The sequence below is a fragment of the Helicoverpa zea genome, chromosome 31, assembly GCF_022581195.2.
Source record: "Helicoverpa zea isolate HzStark_Cry1AcR chromosome 31, ilHelZeax1.1, whole genome shotgun sequence".
In the NCBI taxonomy this organism is placed as follows: Eukaryota; Metazoa; Arthropoda; class Insecta; order Lepidoptera; family Noctuidae; genus Helicoverpa; species Helicoverpa zea.
Window position 1 is genome coordinate 2,300,508 of NC_061482.1, and position 26,543 is coordinate 2,327,050.

General features: G+C 37.5%; 1 protein-coding gene across 2 annotated transcripts in view; it reads right to left on the minus strand.

Annotated features, from left to right (window-relative positions):
- Positions 1 to 24,026, minus strand: part of LOC124645140 (flocculation protein FLO11-like) — a 30,621-nt gene extending 6,595 nt beyond the window's left edge. Inside the window, exons 1-2 of one of the 2 annotated variants that reach the window (XM_047184890.1) lie at positions 23,728 to 24,026; positions 143 to 1,108 (exon numbers count right to left, since the gene is read on the minus strand). In XM_047184890.1, coding sequence (XP_047040846.1) covers positions 143 to 1,108; positions 23,728 to 23,747 — 986 coding nt within the window. In that variant the 5' untranslated portion in view covers positions 23,748 to 24,026. The remainder of the gene's footprint in view (positions 1 to 142; positions 1,109 to 23,727) is intronic. The other variant, XM_047184888.1, reaches the window with a different exon arrangement.
- Between the last annotated feature and the right edge of the window lie 2,517 nt (positions 24,027 to 26,543).

Consider the following 26,543-nt stretch of genomic DNA (forward strand, 5'->3'; position numbering starts at 1 on the left):
TAAATGTTAGGAGGTGTAATTAGTATTTAATGTGATTACATAATGGCAATGCATAAATGGATATGAGTAAATTTTTTGTAATGTGTAATTGTATTAATGTGTAAACGTATTATGTTTTGAAATACGACAGTAGAATAAGTACCTGATGTCATCCTCTTCCTCTTCGGAGACGGGTGCGGGAGCGACGTTGCGGCTGCGTCCTCGGCCTCTAGTCGTAGCTGGTACAACTTCGTTCTGAATCTCAGGAGTGGCTGCGGTCGTGGTTCCAGTTCTGTCAATGGAACTGTACTTGTTCTTAGTTTTACTTTCGTTAGCTATGTGGTTCTCACTGTCAGTTTTCTCTGGGCCGTCGTGAGAATTGTGAACAGGAGCAGCGGTGGTTGATGAAGCTTTATCTTTTCCCTTTCCATCTTTCTTGCCTTCTTCGTCTTCGTCGTAGTAATAGTAAATGTACTCATACTCGTAGTCTTGACCATTGGGGCCTTTCTTAATCTGGATTCTTGATTGAGGCTTTTGTTCTGACCCAGCTGTTTCTAAGTTGACACTAGATGATAATAAACCACTGTTGATGTCATCAATGGTATCGAAGTTAATAGGGATGTAATCGTATCCCTGGGTGGTGGCTGACGGGGCCGTCGTCAGGATCGGCTTTTGGGTGGTGGTTCCTGAAGTTTTACTTAATTTTCCAGATTCGGACATCGCTTCCAATGCGACAGCCATCTTGGGGTTAGTTTCAACATCTTTAACATTCTCGCGTATTTTAATGTCTTCTATTTTCGATACGGGAATATCGACTTCAATTGATTCCGAAGCTTTGTTTTTCAATCCCTTTCTGAACTGAGCTTTCTTGTCTTCTTCAATGGCAACGATACCTTCGGTGGAGTGTTTAGCCTTACCACTATGTAATTTTTTGACAATCTTTTCGCTGTCATCTTGTTTGAAGTTTCGGTGATTGGGGTGTTTATCGGGTATTTTATGTGATGTTTCGAAGTTTCTTAATGGCGTCTGTTGTCCAGAGCTGACCAGTACGTACTCCTCGCCTGGCCGAGGCTCCGTGATGATGTCTACGTCGGCGTGCGCCAAGTAGATCGTGCACAGTAACAAGCATCTGCAACAAAGGAAACGGAATTCGTAAGATCTCCATCAACATGGTAAGTTACGAAAGTTTCTTACATTACAGAATAGGAGTCAGTGCTCCGTGACTCAGCAAGATGACATCTGGCAGCTGCGCCTACGAGCCAAAAGCTTGAGACCCTGCACAAGGAACTCTGAGTCACATTGGTTTCATCACCGCATTCCCGAGCTTGGTATTGTCTGACTACCAACACAACAGGCCTATTACATGTCAATGAGCGTTTCTAATGTGTACGCAGAGCGAGGCACATCTCACGCGTAGGTACGGCTCATATATTAGCACACTTCTTGTACATGATCGGTTTCATAACAGATATCGATTTGCATAGCGATCGATATTACTGGCACAGTTGCACGATGGGGAGCAAAGAAGTTGTGTGAGAATGCATCTAGATGACTACAAAACAAGCATTGTCGAACATTGCAATGTTGCAAAAGTGATGTGGTCGTGAGAAATGGCGGCGAAAATCGGAGCGTGGGTGTATTACGCATGTCGATTCCGCGCAAGTGCAAGTCGATCGATGAGGCAACCCGGTTGACGTTAACGATCACTTTCGCCTGCAGAGCGAGCTTCACGCCCGCGGCGCCCGCGCCGTCCGCGTGCCTTGCGCGCATCCACAACAATATATTACTGAATTTATGGGACTTTATAATTGACCAGCCTCCCATTAAAATTATCAATACGTAAGAGCGGTTACGACTGCAGCATCCTAAAGAGCATTTTATGCTAGTTTGACGAGACGAGAATTTTGCAACTTTTCACGATCGAAGAGGATTCTGCAGTTGCCTAACAGACGGGTTACGGACATTAATAATCTGAGCTGTAAAGATCGAACTCAGAGGCGATACTCTGTAGGTATTTAAAATAACAATGGTATTTATGGAATGACTATACTACTATTTGGGAATGACATTAGTATTTTGGAGCCAGTCGCTGCAACAATAGTTATAAAAAGTGCAATGAATCATATCGTGGCGACTATATCGAGTCGCAAATCCAATTATCGGTGTCGGAAGTGTTTGAGCTTCCGTGCAATTTCTTGTGTGCCTCGGTACACGGAAACTGATTGAGGGATAACAAGCGAATGGCGCTATATTGGAATAAGTCCATCCGACCGCATTAGGCCACCTTCATTTCACTGCGTGCGAGGAAGTGTGTGACAACGCACGCCAGTGAATGCGCCGGCGCCGGCCGTGACTGGCTCCGATGCAGCCGCCGCACTGAAGGTTACCGCAACCGACTGGACAATAAAACCATTCATATTCCTATATTGTTCTTTGAAGAACAGTTCTCTATAATTTCAAGCAATTTCTGAGCCAGAACAGTGAACGACTCGAACAGTTTTCGTCACAAATCGATTAATATTTTTATTGTTGCTTTCGAACATAACAGGATATAATCGGCTATAAACCACACTTATAAGGTGATAAAAACGTAAAATAAAGAGGTTTAGCTGCTTTAAGCAAAACTTGTACTTGAATATCCGCTTTCCATAATAACAATACGTCATTTCCTGTACATTTGACGTGTTTGCGCTAAATTAATCTTACATAAATATGATGGTAAATGCTTGAGATAATGAATGCAGGCTGTGAGCAAGTTTGCTGTTGGTACCGGTTCAATTTCACTAGAAGTAAGGTCGTGAGCGCAAGGCTAGGTGAGCGTAACGCGGGACACAAAGACATGCCTAGTGCTAGCTCAACGCGACAATGTTGTTACAGATTGATATTAATGCAATACATTCATTCTGAGTTTCCTGTGAATATATGAGTAATCATATTGACTTTAAATAAGGGAAACCAAATCGAAAAGAAGTCATTACATTTGAAAGGATACCTAAAAACTTTATCAGTGTTATTAAGTCGAAATATATGACTGTCACAAAGTTAACACGAGACTTATTTCCCAAGGTCTTATTAAAAATCCATTAACTTGTTTTAAAGAATATTTTAAAAGTTTAAAATGTTTTAAAATGAATCTTCCACGAGCATTCGAATGATCTTTAAACTTTACATGGTATTGCCACATGTAACAGTTCACAAGGTTCAAGGCATATCATGGCGTTTACTTCTACCATTTGGGTTCACGTGAATAAACTTACTACTTACAGAATGTAAGCGAAATACTGTATACATTGTGTACATTATACCTGTGACATTGCATAAAAACGTTTAAAAAAGCGACTGTCAAGTGGATTTAAGAAAACCCTAGGGCTTGTTAGGTGATTAAGTATGCGTACCCGATATGATGAAGATTTTATTACCATTACCATTAGGTACCTTTCAGATTTAATAAGAGAGTTAAATGACACTATAACACAAGTTAGGTTGACATTTTTCTTACTAAACTCAATAAAAAGTGACAGAATTAAAAATAAACTTATCCGTAAAAGTTAATGCCTATTTAAAAATAGATCAATCGGCCATTCGCTAAGTGGCTTGACAAATCGTGATCTGCATCAAAAAAACTCGGCACAATATTTATTTTCGTCGCGTGCACCTTTTCAAGTTTATCATTTAGGTAGAACATAAATAGGACTTTCGCAAAATCCGCTAACAAACACTTTTCTAATCTGTAAGAATTTTAATTGACGGTTGATAAAGTTACAGATACAAGATCTAAGAACATGAGTGTAAACAATTAGATTGTTGTTTAAATTGTTTTAACAGCGTGCGTCGTTGCATTTATAATTGTCGTGAGCAAGTCATTGCTCGTGGCTCGATTGCATCTAGGTTCGGCAACCCGAGTCGCATCGAAGGAAGCAGGCAATCTCCCGGGAAGTTTAATTTCTACGTGACAAGAAAGTATGAAGTTCTTTCTCTGCTCATCGTAATATTACATTTTGATTAAATACCACCGCAGTGCTAGAGGTTAAACTCTCTCCGAGGTAAAAACGAGTTTCGTTATGTCTAAGCTTCGCAACTTGTTCGTCTACATTGTTTCACTTTCCACATAGGATGAGAGCTCATAAAGGATGCTACTATTATAATGTGTCCACTGCCTGGGAACTTGTTTTGAAACGTTCAGATATTTCGTACAGAATTTCAAGATCAGTTGAACAAACTGCCGGGGATTACGAAAAATCTAATAAGTAGTATAATTATTACACAATGACAGTTTATAATTACAAACAGACATACCAGAAGGTCTTTAATGAACGTGTGAACGTTTATCGTTGAAGTAAAGAATATTTAACATAACTTTAAGTTATTGTATACAAACTTACACCATATAGTGTTGGGTAACCGCTGTATGGAAGCTGCAAGGTTAAATCATATAATTTTAATATTATTACCTGTTTTGTGTAGAATACAGTAAAGTGCCTCGGAATGGCGACGGCCTATTGTTGATACGGCCATGGAAACAACGAAAAACGTTTTACACCAACAAAATTGAATGTTTTTTTATTGTATTGTTATCGTGACTATTTGCATATTAATTATTTCAATAGACCATTTAAGCTTTTATTACGCCTATTAATTTCAACGGTATATTTTGCTAACCACATTTTTTTAGGTGCAATTTTAGCTGACCCAATATGAACGCCTCGTGATCACAGCATTTTAGATACTTCTCTATTTTTATTCACTAACTAACCGTTTTCCCGCGGTTTCACCCGCGTCCCGTGGGAGCTACTGCCCGCACCGGGATAAAATATAGCCTATGTTACTCGCAGATAATATAGCTTTCTAATGGTGAAAGAATATTTAAAATCGGTCCAGTAGTTTTTGAGTTTATCCATTACAAAGAAACAAACAAAGTTTTCCTCTTTATAATATTAGTACAGATAATAATCAATGCAAAATAAACACTGCCCGTTTGTCATACACACTAATAATTCAAAACCGATTTAAGTGAAATATGGTAGACAACTTAAAGTCAAAGACTGAGAAAGGACACAGGGAGGCTACATTTTATCCGGGAAAGCGGTTCCGGTAACCACGGGGCAGAGCAAGTAATATAATATGCTGAACCATATTTAAGACGTGGATGTTTATTTATTAATTACAATACTAATATTTACAATACATATTTACAATAAAAATCAAAAACTATCCTAGTAAAACAAACAACTAAAAAGCGTCAAAAAATTCGTCCCCATCGCTGTCAACTGGGAGCGTGCCCAAGAGGCTGAATCAGAATAAAAAAATAGCTAAAGAAACAAAGAGTTTTCCACGAAAATTCATAATGTTGGATATCCGGAGTTACTCGAGAGTTACACCGCAAATATGTGTTCTTATATAACAAACAACATCATAACATAAACGGGCAATCGTTTCACATTTTTTAAATAAAAGTGGTCACATTATGTACCGCAGTCTATTCAATGAGGTGACAGAAAACCGGTGGAAAACTGGTTCAGAGGAAAACCTGCGTGGTGTTCGAAGCTGGTGATTGTTATCCGTGGGACTATAGCGAGGAGGTCAAGGACGGACTTTATTTCCCACACATTCATATTATAGGAGTTACCTTCGCTATTTGTTAGTGTATACTTAGATATATCAAATGACATTATGGAAAAGTCATCGATGATTTCCAAAATTGTATGTTTTTCGTCGTTGATTTTACAAGAAATTTGTCAAGTCTCAAGGGTTTTGAATTAATTAAAAATATTGGCTGTTTGTCGGGGCTAACATATATCACTAATTTATTGATATATCAGTATTCCTGTACCCAAACATTCAGGTCAAATTGATATTTCCATCATACTCGGAGCCAAAATGTCGAAGGCATCGTGGTTTCGAAAACCGCAAGAACACCATTTGATTAGCATTTTCAAAACATCTTCATACGAACGTTTAGTAACATTAATTGAGTTGCTTACTTTTAATTACCGCTGTTGGTGTCAATAAAGTTAAGCCACGTAACTAACTTAAGGTTAGTTGAGCTGTAGCGCTTAGGCATTTAAAATTTTATGACTTACAGTCTGGTTACACGCGTACCTAGAGTACCACTTCCCACACTCGGATAAAAAGCTTACACAGGCTCGTCTATTTCCCGCGGTAAAATATAGCCCATGTTACTTGGGAAGAGTGAATCTTACTAACAGTGAATTAATCAAAACTGTTGAGTAGTTTTGGAACTTTTATGATGCAAACAAACAAACTTATGTATAATATTTATTATATTAGTATAGATAAGTGAGTCTAGGGCTCAATTTGAATATTTTTAAATTAATGAAATACTCTGCGAATCTGAAGAAAAAAGCACTGAAAAAAATATTCAAATAGATTCAGCTGTTCTAGAGGTTACCTCGTCCAAACAAACAAACAAACTCTCAAGCTTTATAATATTCTTATAGAATTGAATGCAGGTATACAAGACTATCTAGGTTGTGGTTTACGGATCTCGCATCCAGCTCAAGGACTATAGGTCGATGATGATACAAATGTCGACTTAAAAACGTTGAAATATTCACAGGAAAACATTAAATTGTGGTTTGTATGGTAAGAATTAATCCTCCGCCTTATCCATTTCCCAAATAAGTTGGAATTGGCTTCCAGTCTTAAGCGGATGCAGCTGAGTACCGGTCTTTTGCATGGAGCGACTGCCTATCTGACCTCCTCAACCCAGTTACCCGGGCAACCCAGATAATGTTGGTTAAAGGGTTAATGCTTGGTTAACAAGAAACCATTCACTTTGCTTTGCTTTTTATATGTATCTAAAGTCATAAAAATTGTTATAATTTTCAAGCGAAAAAAAAAACATTTTTATTCTATTTTGGTATTCTTTCAACATCATTTAATATGTTGGTTTCGTGCATATATTTTTATTATTATAAAATACGTCACTTTGACATTAGCGTGCAAAACTGAGCTCACAGTTCACATATTACGAGATATTTGCAAAGGTGCCAAAGCGCAGGCGTGTGGAACATCTGATAGGTGCAATTTAGATTGCACCCAGTTAGGTAAGAGCATTTGTAGCGGCAGGTCGGGCCAAATTGTATTATAATAGGTCTGTTGTACCTATCATGTGAGTTTTCGTTGTCACTCACTTGACTTACCTTGAAGGTAAACGTTGTTCCGAATGTGAAATCAGAGATTGGAAGAAACACAAAAACATAACTTGCTATTATCAAAAATAAGGATCTATTTGGATAGTTTAGGAAGAACATGAAAATCTTTATTAATATTATGCCACTGAAATGTTTGTTTAAACATTCTTAAATTAGATACTACAGCACCAATTTGGAAAAATCATTCAGTATCAACCGATTTATCGAAGAAGGCTATAGGCTACTTTTTATCCAGGTACATGAAGTGGTAGTTTCTCCGGGACACGGATGAAGCTAATAAAAATCTCTAAGCTTTAAATCACCTGGTGGAACATTCGACGAGTTTCTCACTATCAAGTTCAGTTTCAGGACTATTCCTTTTTAGAAGTTCTGTATTATAAATATATCCTTCACAACAAACTGTATTTTAAAAAATGTTTAATTCAGTTCATGTGCTTGGCTGAGAACGTTGACAAATAGCGGCGTCACGTTAGTCCAACTGCCGGCGTACGCGCAGGCACGAGGAATAACGAGCCTTTGCCATAGAGAGCATATTAGGAGGAAACGGATAGATATGTGGAGGTTATGGTGACAATCACTGGTGAATGTAATTTATACAATTATTAGGTGTAACGAGTATTTAATTAAATTTTTTGTACAGAGGTCAATCAATGAGACATGGGACAAGCTTCCCTTATGTTCTCTTGCTTTCATAAGCTAATTTATGTGTTTCAGACTCGTAAAGTTATTTTGGACGTTCTATATAAAGTTTGATATATTAGATTGTTAAGTTAGTAAGTTAAAAATACAACTATAAATGCCTACAAAAGGTACGGAGAAGTAACTTCACAAAACATTCCAAACAGCACGTTTTCAACAGTTTTCTCTTTCAGTAATGCACGTTTATAACAAAGTTATTAGCTGGGCGAGTAAATGAGCGCATTTCGTCAGTCGCAGTTGAACTGCAAGTAATAAATACCCGCAATGAAACTGATACCTTGTGCAAACGGATACGAGTGCACACTGCTGTTGCCGGAATGACTTTGAATGGCGATTATGGCAAAATGTACTAATTAAATTATGGTATATAAGGTTATCAGTCAGTTGCACAAAGCTCCATTAAACTTAAAGCTTCTTTAAATCTATTGCTGACTCTTTTTTTGTCAACAAGATAAAAAGTGTCAGCAATAGATTTAATGAAGCTTTAATTTTAATGCAGCTTAGCTTATTGCAACTGACTCTTTTTTATCTCTATTAAATAGGGGGTGAATGAGTGAATTAGGTACTAAATCCTGAATGTCCTTACTAATAGGTTCCTATTATAAATGCAAAAGTACTCTGTAAGTGTAAGTCTGAGGTAGGACTAATGCCACTTTTCCATGCAAGTGTGGAAATTAGTTCGCTAGGGAGGCAGGTAAAAGGCCAGGCCTGCTGGAAACAGCTAGTATTTATTATGTCTGAAAATACAACAGATACTTAATTGTTTAGTTAGTTGTCTTTTCTCTTTTTTTTACTATAAATAACTGTGGATTAGGTATTACATAGATTTAACAAATTGATAACAAGACTTTACGTAATTTAAAACACGTTTCGATTTTACGAGTGGATGAATTCACGATGCGCATCGAACGTTAAAATAAAATAAGTATAATTTAATCAAAACTTGACATATGGAAAAACTTTGTAGCTATATAATAGACAATTAATGTCATATTTATACGTAAGACATGAAATTAAGAGTGACTCAGACAGACCCGGATCTTTATAATACATGTTTTTTTATCTATGTATAAAAGTTTATATAACTATCAGGTTTTAATTAAACACCATGACCGCTGTTATGAATTTTGATTACTGAAAGTACATTAGGAATTTCTCCAAAGACCAAATTATAATACAGAATGCAATAGCTAAAAATTATCTCTCACCTTTTATCGTTAAGGTTTTTAAGGGACCAAAGGCCTGTGGGACAGTTTTTTTTATACTGTATTTATCTGAACTAACTTTATGAAGGAGACTTTGAGTTTTTTTTTTTTTTGTACAATAAAGACTCCAAACTCCTGAACTGATTTGAAGCATTATTTTATTGTTGGGAAGCTTCACAAGTGGATAGGCCCCTTGTGACATGGACTTCATTTTATCCGGGTACCTACAGGAAGAAGTTACTAGTGTAGGTAAACGCGAAAATTACCAATTGTAATTAAATAAAGGTGTTATAGGTTAAAAGGATTGTAAAGATATAAATCAAGAATAATTAGTTTAGTCGACAAGCAAGTAAATCTGTCACCTCACACGCAATTACCACTTTGTATTACATTGTATTCTAAATAGATACTTGTGATGTTAATCGGTTATTACTAAGTGTCACGGAATCTATCGCCAACTAACACTAGTGTTAACATACATACAACTTGATATATATTATAACTCCCATCCATACATCATCATCATATCCCGAACCGCTTCCCAACTACGTTGGTGTCGGCTTCCAGTCTAACAGGACGCAGCTGAGTTCCAGTGTTTTACAAGGAGCGACTGTCTATCTGACCTTCTCAACCCAGTTACCCGGGCAATCCGATACCCCTTGGTAAGACTGGTTGTCAGACTTGCTGGCTTCTGGCTACCCGTGACGACTGCCAAAGATATTCAAACGAATCTCTAATCATCGCCAATGTTTAACATACATACAAGATGCTATATAAATCCTATGCGTATAAATTCAAAATCACGATTTTCTGCGCCTATTATTAGAAAGTATTTTATGTCCAGTTTATCTGTTGATATCAGTGTTCAGGGTTACAATAAACGCAAATATTATTGAGAAAGGCTTGCCCAAAATATTTAGTGGATTTCGCAAGTCCCAGGTCGACAGTATACTAGCCCGGTTACGCGTTGTGCGTTGTTCGCAATACAACTCAAATTTTGGAGTAATTGTTGCCATTTCGTAAATATTACATTGAAATAGAGTTCGCTCGAGTGATAAAATATTTGTTTTAGTTACTAATTATGTAAGAACTTCTTTTTTTTTCTAAATAATATTTTGCGTTTGAGTTGTTTGCTGTATTATCACGACAAAATTAGAGCAATTGAAAAACAAGCTGCAGTTTCAAGGAAACCTATTTAAAATGTCACATAGGTAGGTAATTATCGGAACACGGAAAGTGACCGTAGTGAAAATTGGTGATTTATCGAGTGCATTCATATTTCAAGAGCATGTTCGATATTGGAAGTTTAAAGTGGGCTCGTGAAGGCGACGCGAGCGCACCCGCGTCCCGGCGCAAGGTCCGCCCCCGAGGTCACAGCGGTGAACGTCGCCGCGGCCCAAATATGTGCGCGTAATCAATCGCCTATTTACCCACTCAGGCTCGCTCTTTCACTACTACCAACAACAACACATACAAACAAAATATCGACAATATCAAACGTCGATTCCATGAATCACGACTCGACATCTCAACCACGAACTCTCTCAAAATTAAAACCATTAAAATTAGCAACGTGCACCACTTAGACGTAACGGATCATACGTGAATACGAAATGAAATCGAAAGGGTAACGCGAGTTTACTCAGCGCACTTTCAAATCATACAATCACGAAATAGTTGCAGTATTTATATGCCAATGAATAAGCGCCGAGTGACAACGTAATAATGATAAACATCGAGAAGAGAAAATAACAGGCATCGGCCAAGTGTGACGTGCGAATTACCGTAATACTCCATTACTGAGAGAATTGAATTCCAGAATACGCTAGCTCACATATGTACATATATCGATATCGTATTTAATCCCTTAATTGCCACTGAGTCATCAAATAGATTAGTATCCACAAAGAATATTATGTAAAGGTCAACCTATGAGTAATATATTTTGGGCAACGTTTCAACAATAGCTCGGCAGTTAATTAATATTATTCCGTGACAGTCATAGCTTAACTGTCATCACATTGCGTTGTCACGTAGCTCGTATCAAACGGTACTATAGTTCGTCAACCCTAGGCATGGTGGGATAGCGATCACGTAGAATTAGAAGAAGCCGTGGTTGGAACGCTAAACTTGCGAGTGAAGCCACGGGGCGTTGTGAGTTCGTAGATTATCCACGCATACAATCGATCGAGACAATGAACGCAGATACGTGACTACGATTGTCATACACAATGGTTCAAACAAAAGGCAATTTTAAAGTAATTTTTGAACTGATAGCCTAATCAGGGAAGTACGGATCTCGATGTAGATCCAAGATATGCGGCTAAACTATTAATAAAAACATTTTATAGAGAACGTAACATGTAGCGAAACAATGATATCCTTGCTATTGTTGTAAATGCTAATGTCTGTCTATCTGTCCGTCTATATATTCTGCTGTAATGATAGAGGAACTGGACAATTAATTTGAAAGAAATATGAAAGAAAGTTGCATTGTTTCCATGAACAAAAATCCTGCTCATATAATACAATAACTTGGCCAGTATTTTAGTCCACCGTGTTTATTGTAACATGTCTAAACAGAAGATTTAATTAAAGTTATTATCTAACAGCACAGCATAACATTACATGTGCTAATGTGCGTAATACTATCAGCTTTGGGTCACTGTGTTAATTACTGCAAACAGCGTTTTTGTTTCGACTCATAAACCTCGCAAGCACGGTACTAGTCGCTAAGCAAAATCCCGTTTATGATACTCTAACGAAGTATATAAGGTTCATAATTATTTATCATAAGTAAATGTCACATAATGTAAGACTTTTGGCAATTGAAATGTTAGAAGGTCATTAGAGTCTCTAGTTATGCCCAGCTCATCTAAAGCCTTAACCTTTAAGCGGAGATTTCAATTTTACTGCATTTCTGATTTTAAAGAACCATTCGATTAATTTCCAAACGCCTTCATTGAAAACTAGTCGGGCGCATTAAGTCAACAATGTAGATTGTCAAGTGGAATTTTGCATAAAAATGAAGTACGCCTAGAGGTTTATAAATAGTAATATATATATAAATATAATTTATAAAGTTTAGTGGAGAAGTGAGCGGGTGTACTTGGGTCGCGGATCACGGCGTGCGCATGAGTGGAATCTCAAGTGCGGAGCCCGCGGCGTCCGCGGCTGACACCAACATATTGCCGTCACACCGCGACAGAATGCATAATCCTGTGCCTCTGAATCACGCGCCGCTCTCTCGGAATCCAAAAACTATACAATAGGAAAGCTCTGCCGTCAAAACCTCCTGATTTTCAGCAAATCTTATAAGTATAAGCTACTTGAATGCTGCGGCCTTTGGGGGCTCGAAAACCGCATCAAGGTCCAAGTATTTCTTGCTAAATACCTACGCTTCCCAAGCAGAAAATCAACTTTTACCACAATGCCGCGCATAAAACATGTTTCGTAAACAGGAACCGCTCATGCGTAGGTACCGTGACTGACGGCGCACCCTTTTAAAACCTCACAAAAAGTATCGAATATTTTAAATGTAAATCATCTTCAAATAGCACAACGAGTGGTCGCCTCGGAGCCAGATTCCACGGTTCAATTCGCTTCCTACTCCCGATTACTTTCAAGCTGCTAATTGTAGCTGTCAATCAGTCGTTACCGCTCGGCGCCGGGTTGTGTTTCGTAACAGTCGCCGCGGATCATGGGCATAGAAAGAGCCAAGGTCAAAAAACTGCGATCCAGCGGCCGGCGACCGCGTCACTGCCGCCGACCACATCGCCAGTCATTACTGGGAATCTCCCGCCGACTTAAGATGTTGCGACACCTCACTATGCAATAGATAAAGGTTAAATCCCCCGCGTTGCTACAGCGGTTTGCCTAGAAAGTGGAGATGTTGCATCCGCCTGCAGCAATACCAGTGCATGCACTCATAGGAGCTCGCTCGCCGACGCTACTTGTGGCAAATATTACCGTATGCCGATAACCAGCTATATAACTAATCGGCGATGTTTTATTCATCCGTTATCTCACTTCGCATTCCACAAAAGGTCATCGGCAGGAAAGTGAAACTGGTTGAAGCCGAAAGTGATGCTTACAAAATTCGAAGACGCACATAAATATCCGATTATGTTCGCGTTGACGCGTTCTCCGGCCGGGGCTCGAACCCGGACCCCGCACTTAATGTCACTGATGCAATCATGTTAATCCAATGTCACTTTATTATGACACGCTTTTAGCGTTTTCTCCGCATGATGCGCAAACTGATCTGACGAAACCAATGATATAATATGTGTGTATTTGCGCAAATACTGTTAGCTATTATTACCAGCGATGTCTGAACAGCACACGTATGCAAAATATTGAGTTAGAATGTACGCTCCCCGGAGCGTCTACACTCATATGCATAATGTATTTTATAGTTCAAAATATCACAGAGTTTTACATTTTTACCGCATTCAAAATCATCTTGGAACATGAAATGTGTTATTAAAATATTAAGAAACTTGTAAAACCTGCTGAATAAGAAACTGCTCGGCATCAAAATGTCACGAAATGAATGTCGTTAGTATTTGAATAGAGCCTTGTTTCAAGGGAACACGCGAGCTGACGAATTCTACCTGAGTTTATTTAGGAAAAACTGCGTCGTGACGGTAGTTTGGCGGAAGCGAACGTCTCGTTACACTAAAATGGAAACTTCATGACTCAAAAGTAGATTCGTATCAGTCCCTAAAAGCATTATGAAACACGAACAGACAATTATTATGTTCGTCAGTAATTAGCCGCTTCCCTTTCGCTGTATCCGGCACAGAAGTCCAATATGCCGTCGATATTACATTATCATACATTTTCTAATAGTTGCCAGTCACGAATAACAAATAATGAATCGAGAGTTGTTGATGGTGCGGTGAAAATGCACTGTTTGAATGATCGTCCACGTCGTATGTAAGATCGATGGATGTACATATACTATCGTGAACAATCAAACAAAAGTCTCATATTTATGTAACGGAGTTTGACGATTATACACGCAGTGCTTCAGGCAGAGCTTGTTTATAACAAGTACACTCGCGACACGGCATCAGAGCTGACCGCATTTTTGGCGCATTGATGCCTGCGTGGTGTTGCCACACACCATCGATTCTATCATTTTACAGCCAACCATTGTTAAGAAGGTGCACGTGCCGAGAAAAATGCCCCTGCAATTTATCGCTACAAGCCTCACCGCGCTGAAACTATTAAAATTAAATGTTGCGTCAAATGGACTCGTAAGCTAATGTTGTTGCCAAGCCGGTTCCCGCAGTAGGTTAAAGTAAGTCTTGTGTTGAAAGCACGTGCTAAGCTCGTGCCTGCAAGTACATTCAATCAATTACAATAAAACAATCATACATGCATAAATTAATGAATAAGAATGTGAAGTTTCAGCACAAGGAAAAATAGTACCGAGCTATCATTGTGCATTCCGTAGCCAGCAATCAGACAATAATTCACCACGTCTGCATACAAGTAAGCAAGTGCATTGCCACATACATTTATTGGCAACTTTATGCACATTCCGAATGAAATCAATCTCGGGCCGTAACTAATAAATTGGTTACTGAAATAAAGAAGTATTTGTGTTGCGACAGGGCTTCGTTTGTTTAAATGTCGTCACCGCTTTAAAAGGCTGAAGCTTATATATAGCTAATGAAATTGATTAAACGATTAGCTTTGGGAACATAACTATTGTATTATTTACTAAAAATAACAGGTTATTTTACCGATTTTTATAATTTTAGCTGTAACATTCAATTAACTGTCGTCCACATGACATTGGATACCAAAAATATCCGCTTACACATAAAGAGTGGTTTGAAAGTAGATGACCATTGTCCGGCGAGTGGATCTTTACACCCCTCCCCCCCCCTCACTGGTCCAGCAACGTTGCTAGGTCGTGACCAGTCAGAACTAGCTGACATTGACATATCAACTTATAGAGTGTAAGCATCTAACGCGATTGTTCGTATCAAGATATTGTGTGCTAACAGTGTGTAGAAATGTAATGACAGGCGTGTTAGTCAATACAATATGTTGTGCTAGAAAGTCAATTATTTATTAGCAACTTTGTTTTTTTACGGTTAATATCTTCTCTCCCCTGAAAATGGTCTTCAATTGCTCTTCATAAGATTTTAATGCAAGATCATTTTACAAGCTTTCCCTATGTTCATATTTCCTCTGCCCTGGTAATTATTTATCATTTGAGCTCGGCGCAACTATCTGATGACTTTACCCAAGAAATACTCTTTCTTTGCAACCTTTCTTTATCGAAACTTAAGATTTAATACATTTTCAGTCAGGTTATTGCATATATTAAGCCATTTCCATGTTGCAAGACGAGGCAACAAATCCAGGCACAATTTAATAGCAAACCATAAAGGTATCTTTGGGACTATCTACTAACAAAAATACATACATTACGTTTGTCAATGTCACTGCCCACGCAGTTTACATCGTTATGTAGTATTCATTAGAGCAGCTTTATCTCCTTGCCGAGAAGGGACATTAGCATTATAAGCATTAGTTACATACTTTGTGATCAAGCCACAATGCAATAACTTAATGATGGAGAAAAGGTCTAAGAGTTAAAGTTGAAAAGGGCTATTAATAAACCAATGGGTTTGAGTAAATTCCTTACTATATAATATTGGAAATGCGAAAGTGACTTTGTCTGACTAATTTTAATGCCAAGTCTTTGACCAATTTAGATGAAATTTGGTACACAGACAGGCTAAAGCCAGTGATAGAATATAAGTATATACTTTTTATCCGGGTCTGAAAGGTAGTTTCCTAGGAACGCTGGTAGAATCACGGGAACAAAAAGTTTAGTATAGAACACCAAACTCTTAACTTTTGCTCAATATGATTTGAGAGAGCGTTAATCCAAATGGATAACAAATCTCGCTGTATGGTGATCAGTAAACCACAGCTAGAAAATGTAGAAGATTAACAAAATTAGCATGCTATTATAATAATCTATCTATAATATAAAAATGAATCGCAAAATGTGTTGGTAAGCGCATAACTCAACAACGCCTGGACCAATTTGGCTAATTCTAATTTTTGTTGTGTTTGTTATTGTCAGGAGAAGGTTCTTATGAAAAAAAATAGGGTAAAGTAGAGAAGTCAGTTGACGGGAGCGAAGCCGCGGGCAAAAGCTAGTATCTAATAACAAGAGACTCTACATCAATAATTATATTTAAATAAAAGTTCACATCTTGACGACCTCCCATCTCGTTTCGTACATCACGTGGTATATTATGTAACTTAGCTATTTGTTTTCACATAGAGAAAGTCAATAAATGACGATAATATATTAAATGCCGACAGCGTGTGGAACTGTAATTTTATTTGACTTTTAAAGTTTGTATGTATCTGTACTGTTTAATTAAATAACTAGGTGTTTTTCGTGGTTCCACTCGCGTGTGACGAAGGAAATACTTTCCGTATAAAAAGTAGCCTCTTTTTTTTTAATAATAATAATAAATCGTTTATAAAGTCGTGGTGGCCTAGTGGGTAAAGGACCAATCTCTCAATTATGAGGGCGCGGGTTCGATCCCAGGTCAGGCAAGTACCAATGCAACTTTTCTAAGTCTGTATGTACTTTCTAAGTATATCTTAGACACCATTGGCTGTGTTTCGGATGGCTCGTTAAACTGTAGGTCCCGGCTGTCATTGAACATCCTTGGCAGTCGTTACGGGTAGTCAGAAGCCAGTAAGTCTGACACCAGTCTAACCAAGGGGTATCGGGTTGCCCGGGTAACTGGGTTGAGGAGGTCAGATAGGCAGTCGCTTCTTGTAAAGCACTGGTACTCAGCTGAATCCGGTTAGACTGGAAGCCGACCCCAACATGATTGGGAAAAAGGCTCGGAGGATGAAATCGTTTATTACTTCACTACTTACTCTACTTACTTTTACTATGTACCAAACATTCAAATTAAACCAGTAAGTACCTAGTTACTTTCGTACTTATAATAATACAAGTACTAAGGAAGAAAAGGTACTGCAATATTTAACAGAATGACATCTGAAAACCGTCATAGTTTCAAAAACGTTACAAATACTAAACAATAAGCTATTTTACAGGAAAAACTTTATGCGAAAAAGCCTGTAAAATTACACCTAGATTATTTAAAAACTTATCGATAAAAACCTTCTCTCGCTTACGATCGATCTACAAGAATGCATGTGATGATAGCAGAATTTGTTTTCATTTGTCGGCGACAGCGAAAGTTGTCGGATGTAAGACGCGGGCGCAGCTACGTCACAACTACAGACTACAACTGTTGATAACCAGAGATCGGTGATCAGAAGACGGAACTACCAGTCAGGTTTTGAAAACCAGTTCTTTGATGAGAATTTGGTGTGACAGAAAAATGTATTTAAATGAGAAATCTAAAAAAATAAAACTAAAACTAAACTAAAAAAATATATTTTCTAAACATTTTTTTACAGGTCTTTGAAGATGAAATACCTACATCTTTATCCGACTTCCTAAAAAGAAAGAAAAATTGAGTTTTTGAGAGACCAAACGTGTTTCGATTCTAAAAAAAACTATATTTTTTTCCAGTTTTTGTTCAGACCGACTTCTTAAAAAGGAGGAAAAATAAGTTCTCAATTCGGATATTTTTAATTTAGGTACCTCTATAAAATTACAACGTATTAAATAAACAACATCTTGTAAATCAAAACGATTATCAATAAATATTTTTTGTAACACGTGTAACTTTAGGCCTAATTGTTAAGAATTATTACCGACTAATTTAATTTGCTAATTTCTAACCGGTTACGGCTTCATAGCTCAAGGCAATTAAGCATAGCCAACTGTGCTGCAACATTTTATAATATCGTTTTCATCAAATAACTTTGCGTCTATTGAAATTGATTGTTACTGACTTCACTATAGTCAAAATTTAAGAACAAAGTCTTTCTCTTCTTCCTGCCTTGTGTTCCTTCCTTTATTTGGGGTCGGTGCAATATGTTTTCAGCTTCCATTCTTCCCTGTCACTCACTTCCTTCTTATTCATGTCATCTTTCAAGCAATCCATCTTTTGATTAAGAACAAAATCTACTGTATATGAAATGATAATGGCTGAATTTCAGTAACATTGTTTAGAAACTGATCATTGTCTTTCAGCTGTTAGAAGTTAAGTAATAGTAGGTAAACTTATATGTGAATGCAACTATGTTTTTATCCCGTCTTACAAAGGACATCGTGTGAACAATCGCGATTGTCACAACTTACGTAAGTCGGGTGTGTGCGATGGGCTTTAGCGAGATTCACACATAAAAAGCGAAAGTGAAGGCCAACAGACGGACAGCGGCGCCTGCGCACCTCGCCCGACTAGCTCTGTCACCAACATTTGGAAATACATTAATTATTCTACAAGTCACTTTGCATAATTTTTGGTTGAAAAAAAATACCATACAAATCTGTTAATAATGGCGTTAAAACACTCAATTACTATCGAAATAAAACGTAAGAAACTATTGAATTTTCCTGTTTACCTTATCAGTCTAATTTGGACCTTATTTACATTACTATAGGTCACAAAAGGGAAGATATACATAACAGTAGAAATACATAGCTCGCAAAACAATTGACTGTTCTAAAAGCGTTCTAAAATTAAAACTGGTTCAGGCATTTTTGCCGTGCGTCTAGTTGGACGTTGCGGCGGACGTTACGTTTGCTCCCGTCCGGGGAAACTCACCCAGACACTAACGGACATCCGGATGCATAAACAGAAGCCCAGACAGCGCATACATACATATATGTAAGCAAATAAGGTACGTGGCGAAATAGGCCACAAGGTGGAATTGTAAATGGCGTAAAATTGGCTACGTGCGATTTTTTTCAAAAGTGTCTGCATCTGCTAGTGAGATGCATGACTAACCAGACATTTACGGTATCAAAAAAATCTGAAACATGCTCTTGAACATCATCTTCTGATTGGGTACAAATAAAGAATTAAATGTTTTCTCTTTATTATAATAGTGAAGACTATTAAATCTTTTTTTCGTAAATTGTACTCACTTAGCGAAACGTGGAAGTACTATTGCTAAATTAAATACGACAACTTTATGAACGTAGGTACAATAAATACGCGAAGTTAGACTGACTGGCTGTAAGTAACAATTAAATTTGTATTTATTAGCATAATAAACCACTGGTTACATTTATTGGAAGTAAGTAATGCTCGCACTGATTATAGGTTATTATTTTTTAGCCACTACCAACCAATAAAAAGAATATTAACCACCTGCTTCGAATTGGTACTGCTGTTTCAAACTTCCTTATGACTTGCAATATTTATTAGTGAAAATACATTTACTATTTGTTTTTATTATTTTATGACAGACAAGGCGAAAGGCATTTGTTATAATTCCTAATCATGACACTGTGGTATCGCACGAAAGTATTTTTCAAGAAGAGTAGGAATAAAGTAATCAAATTGGTTTTTATCAGCGTTACATTCGTCATTTTATAGATAAAACACCCAAAATTTCAATTGTGCGAAAAGAAAATATGGAAAACTTTAGGAACGAAATAGATAAAGTATTTAAATCTTTTCGATACCCAATCCATACCTTTGGTTCCAACATACTTATCATCAATTTAAAGTATTTTTAGGGATAGTATATATAACAATGCAATCTTTTGTTTCAACAAAAAGTAATGCTCGAGTCTTGGCGAGGCACTGCCGTGCCCCCAGATCTAATCTAGTCCCTTTAATCTACAATTGTTGTAAGAACAAATCTATCGACTATCTAGGCACAGTCATAGACAACAGACGAATTAAGTGTTGCGACACGCACTGGACAATGGGAGCACGAGCAGAGACAATAGACCAGTTGAAATAAGCAATGTTAACATGAAATGAATTTTGACAGCTCTATGTTGCAAGGGTCATAGTGATTAAAGTATTTTAATTATTTAATATTAGAGGCCAAATATTATATTGAATATTAAAACATATTATGTGTAAGAAGAAGTAGAGAATCTTGTAATGTTGTGTAAAAATTATTGAGTCTTTAATGTTTAAGAATGATTTATAAGAAACATTGAATAACACTTTTGAATAAATATTGAATTAAATAACATTAATAACGATCAATTTAACGCAATTACTTAATAACTTCGTTATGAAAATTATGCTAAAAGCTCTTTTAAAATGTACGTAAATAAACCGCACTTAATATATTTATGAAGTTTGTTGCCAGTCCACGTAATGAGTGGTATTCGACCTTCGACATTAACGCCAAATAATAAGTGACCTATTCTCCTATTCTAAAACTAACCATTAAACATAATACTAAACACTTATTTGCCTTCAGTTTCAAATTAGTTTTCAAAACCTTCAACTGGAAATTACTGCTTAACACTTTCTAATCTTTGTCAATGACCTATCCGTATATGTACCTTATCTATAATACATCTATATTAGAACGTAGCTATATCTATAAGTTATCTATAGGTATAAAATCTAATTAATTTTCTAATTAGGTCTAGGCTGCCAGTGGGCCCGGTTGGGCGTCGATGACTCAATCCTAAACAAAAGGTTTTCGGAGCTATCTTCACTAAACGCTTGCTAATGTGAAGGCCAAACATATAAATATTAATGAGATATCATGCAATCTGTTTACTCTCACTAAACGGACGTTTTTAGTGAAACTGCGAGACAGATGCATTTTTAAGTCACTAGACTGAGTCCTTTTCAAATCGTGTAGAAAAAGCTCCTCAATTTCTTAATCATTCATAGTTTTCCGATATTTTTCCATAAATATACAACGTCTCATTTAATCCATGCAATATATATGTTTAATAACCAATTTATATTCCATAAAAATTGTATTTAAACAACAAATATGTAATAAATTTTTAAAAACGAAAAGCTACATCAGCCATTTGTAAAGGCGCCAAGCACTCAAACAATCCGCGATGCATCTTCCCTCGGCCATCGATTACCTATTGAAATGTAACAGACATAACTTCTCGTAACCGCCATGTTATATGAACTTTCTTTTCACACATCGTCCACGCATCGAAAATCTCTTACTAAGGAGAAATTCCTATTTGTATTCAGTAGGAAACGCCAACGAATTTAGCATTGTACGTTGTTACGTTAGTTTTATGGAGAAAGCAATCTAGAAATGTTTTATATTACCTAATTAGGAAGTGAGGTAAATAAACCGATTGTTTGTCTCGACACGTAAGTGAGGACGTTTCTTTCGGTCGGCTTTCCTCATAACAATGACTTATCTGCCCACAATTAGTGTTAGATAATATTATGTAAATCATTTAATGCCTGCTAGTTATACATTTTAGTTGCGTAAAATATAATGACAATTGTTTTTGCTCGAAGTCGAAAATAAATTTTAATGTTGGTAAATGTGTGAGAACTTTTGACTTTTTGATTATCCGTCATTATTTTATTAAGTATCTTTTTCCACAAAATTTATTATACGTTACACACCCATTAACACATACCTTAAAATGTTTTGTTTCACTTTCGTTATGAATGCAATAAAAATATTTCGTGATCGCGCAAACGCAATCTTAAGCTTTACGACTTGATACAACCTTGCTCGAAATGGGAGAAATTATGTTAAAACCATAAACATTTATAAATAAATTTTATAGTAGAATTATTACTTCATTTTTGGACTATGAAAACTTCTTGTAAAACACTGGTACTCGGCTACATCCGGTTAGACTGGAAGCCGACCCCAACATAGTTGGGAAAAAGGCTCGGAGTATGATATTGGACTATGAATTGGAAACTTTAAGATCCATAAATAATGTACATTCATGAAATAAAGTTCACTTAAAAGCAGGTAACTAATGTACGGAAAAAGGGTCAACGTTCTACCCTCGGCGGGCAAAAATGTATCTAAATATAAGTCCTCTCAATCTCTTTTGACACAAAGCCGCTGAAAATATGGGATGATTTTACTCTTGATTTGATTTTATCTTTTTTGCTTTTATTTTTCGACATTTCAAGACCCTTTTGAAATGAAATGCCTTCATATTTGAATTCATTACATTAATCTTGTCTTTTTAATGTCGTTTGGAATGTCGTGTTCACAAGAAGCAGGCCCTTATTATTGAAAAAAGTAAATCAAATTAACCTAAGCAAAGTCACGTAACCATATTTTGGCAATTGTAACTATAGGTATCCATCTACATTCCAAGAAACTGCCACATTATACTATATAAAGAGACAGGCTACACGTAAGGCCACTGAGGTCAAATCGCGACGCAAACAAAATTCCTCGAAATTGACAACCAAACCACAGAAACCTTGATATATTTCTCGAGAAACTCGCCCTTATTATTTGGGAAAAACCGAAAACAGACATCCTTAAGATAATGTTAATGTTTTAATATCTTTCTGAGATTTGTTCGACAATCTTTTTGCAAAATGTATTTGATAAGACCCTACATACAAATCGGTTGGTCCCAATTTAGGAATTGGTTGTAATTTTAATTGGTACGGCAATAAAAAGGCACGCAAGTCACAGAAAGACCATGGGTTAGTTAGCAACGCTTTCTTCAGCGACGCTCAAGTGTCCACCGCACACGCCAGCGACGCGACCCGTCACACCGGTAACGCATCCGCAACACTGGTTAACACGTTGCAAAGAGAGAGCTTTGACAATGGCCCGTGTTAGATCACACTCATCTCACACACACACAAGCTTGTCCAACTATTACAGAACGTCACTTTAGTCAGTCACCTCTAATTCGACGATATTTTATCGATGAATTTTCTATAAGCAAGCCTTAATGACGCCGGGTGTGAGAGTGAATGTAATAAGGTGTTGCGAAATCAACTGAATGATGTGGAGTTAATTTCTAAACTCAATAAGTCTGTCAGTTAATACTCTATTCTGTAATGAATCTGTCTTGAATGGAAAGCTTCGGGTACGCTTCATGCGTGAACGAGTGTACTTAGAGAAAACCATGAAACGGGGAAAACGTCGCGGATCGGGTTGAAGCTTCGGCGCCCGCGCAACTTGCTGATAATATTGTTTACGCAGCAACGACAGAACACAATGGACGTTTAGCATTTGCGGTTATTGGCAACATGGCTGCTATCGCGACGTGAAATAGCTCGTTCATTAAGTTATTTATACGCGGATTATGAAATACGCCGATATGCTAACGAGACTACAACACGAGGTGCGAGCGCGCGCGAGCTGCGGCCGCGGCCCGCGCCCGCGTCTCTCAGGGAGACAATATGCGCACAAAGTCGTGCATATTTTAAAAGCAATGTTTCGCAGCCTTCATTGAGAAATACGCGCCCTCATTCGTGATGTCAGTTCGCTGCCGTTGAGCAATGAAAACCTGATTTCCACACGAGAAATCAGATCGAATTATTGTCGTATCGATCGATGAGTTCGCGATATCATAACTTCATGTCTACAGCAATAATTGTAAGTCATCCTGCATACACGAGATGAAAGTCAACTGCTGACGGAGACGCTCCGTCCGCGACCGTTTAAGTGCAGTTTTGTAAACAATTTGCTTTAACAATTATCGGGTTTGATGTAAGAAAGTGGTACTGTGGAAACAGCCTTATAACAACAGTTAAGCTTAGAATAAGGTGGTGTACACATGTATGTGGGGTACTCACAGCGCTATCCTGGGGGTCATGGCGACGGGGCCCGGGGCTCGGGCGGCGGCTGCAACAGAGGGTTCACGTCAACACACGCGCCTTTCCCAACGACACACAGTTGCGACAGTGAAGCTCAACGAGGAAGCTGCATCGCACATTTAAATGCAACGCTAATGTCAGAGAGCGCTTAAATGCCAATAACGGCGACCTTTCAGTTTCGACTCGAGTTGCGCAAGTGGGAATCGCCGGTGATCGTGTGAGAAAGGCGAGTGCGTGTGGGATCAGGTAGGGAGGAACGCACCGGAGGGGGGGGGCGGGTGACACCGCTGGCGACGCGCTGCCGTTCGGCGACTAACCTCGCCGGCGCGCGCGCACCTCTTACTTATAGCCGCGCGCCCACCAGGCGGCCGCGCCACCCTCGGCGCCGCTCCTGCCGCCAGCACCCCGGCACCCTGCACCCTGCACCTGGCACCCTTGCACCCTGGCTGCAACCACCTCGCAGTATTTGGTATACTCCGTACGCGAGGACATCATCAATCATGCCACATACAGCCTCTTGCTACTAACTCTCGGTTCGCAGCCAGTTTGACATTTTGATAGATAATAGTTATAGCTTACATAACAGCAAGTAAAAAGCACGTGTGCTAATATTAATATTAAAATATGTATGAATCTGTCGGTATGTTGTAGCCGCTACGAAACGCTACGAAAGACTTCAACGCGCTCGGCAAAGAAAAGCTTAATTTTTCTCTTCATACCTGTGAATTAAAATAAAAGAAACCTGTTCTATAAATCATATAATTATTTGTTTTAGAAATTCTTGATAACCATCTATGAAGAAAGATGACATTGTCGGTTATATAATGGCTCGGAAATGCGACGAACATTCTATGCCATTGTACTTTTTATATGCATAAGAATGAGTATATTAAATAAAGTATAAAAATAAAAGATAAAACATAGTATAGTTATCTGTCTATAGTATTGCGTAGCCAAGTGCGTAATATTTATAAAGAGGCTTTGCTTGTGATGAGCGCAGAAATAAACAAAAATATTGCCTTCTTACATAAGTCCTTACAAATCCATAACCTTTTAGCTATCTAGGTTCATAACTGTTAGCACTTCGCAGGTGTCAGTTATGACTTAATTTGAATCATTTAGGATTTAAAAACTGCAATATTTTGTACTAGCTTAAACCTGCGATTTCACCCGCGTCGTGGGGTAACTACGTCGTACAGCCAGACAAAAAGTAGCTTATAGCCTTCCTCGATAAATGTGCTATCCAACACTGAAATATTTTTTCAGATCAGACCAGATTAGCCAAGATTAGCGCTTTCTTACAAATACACAAACTAAAGAGTTTGTGTATTTGTAAAATGTTGATGCTTTAAAATGTAAAGTAAAGATAAAACCTAGATGGCTTTCTTGCTGTATGCTTCCAGCTTCCGACCGAAGATTATAAGTAGGTAAAGGCTGCTAAAGCCTTACCCAGATGTGGGAAATTCGATGCCTAAAAAATTATCCAATATCCAAGTATTTCCAATTGATATTCCTGAAATAAAACATGTATTCCCTTTGATAGGTCAAGTTTAATTAAATATGGAATAAGTAGAACTTTTATGAGGGTCTGCTTAATGATCATAAAAAAAATCCTTGAAAACGTACTTTATCAACAGCCTGTAGAGTTCAAAATTACATTGAAGCGACATTTTAAATGGCGCAGTCTATCTTCCCGCTAAGTTTCATTAAAATCAGTCAATTTCTTGCTAAAAAGCTTGACTCATTTAAACTTTTAATAAAAGACGCACAAAGCAACAAAGTGCAATTAGAATTCTAAGAATGGAACCTTAATTATTTATTACCTCACTAAACTTTCAAACAATAAAAACGTTAATCACCAATTAATTTATTGCGCATTTCCCAATTATCTAACGTAATTATACGTAAGTAATAAAGCTGGAATAAGTTGTAATACGATACTCATTTATTAGTCAGGCTTTAAGTGGTCACTTCTGGATTCCAAAGGAAAACCTTTGCCCAGCTGTGAGACAGCATAATTATATATATAATTTCCAAATATCTTTAACAACTGTATTTGAAAAACAGTTTATTTATAGAAGCATCATTCATCCGAGTCCCGAAGGATTGTCTTCCTACACGCGGACATAAAGAAACGTATATCCATTTTCTGGTTCTAGACTATCGGTGTACTTTATTGAAATCGGTGACATGATAGCTAACACACAGACTTACAGCTACTTTCGCTCTTAGGTATAATATTTTTAGGAAAAGATTAGAACAGAGGAGGAATTGATGATACTGAAGGCAACATCACAATAATTTCGTCCTTATTTTATCCAATAATCGAGCAATATATTATAACATTGTGAAATAAGAATGCAGTTCAACAGTTGTTTACAAAGCTAGCATATAACAGTACATGATTGGAATAAGAAATAAAATTTTAAACGTATAAACAGCAATGGAAATCGGATTAGTCATGAGGCGAGAAGATGCTCACTGTTTATATTCGTCGACAAAGTTCAAGTGATTTGGCAACAAGGAAACTTGCTTATATATCGCACATCTACACCTAAAGAGGGTTAACCCAAAAAAACTCATTTTTCAGAATATATAAAAAACTGATTCCTCCTTTCCTGTACGTGCAGAAGTGATCTGTATAGAAACATTTTTTTTTCACAGCTAGAACATATTTTTTTAATCTATTTTGTTGGTCGAGCGGTATTGTGGAGTTTCTTGCCGACTCTTCTCCATGAGACCAACTTTTTGGAACCGTGCAACTAGTGTGACGTTTCATAAGAGCCTTCAAAGGC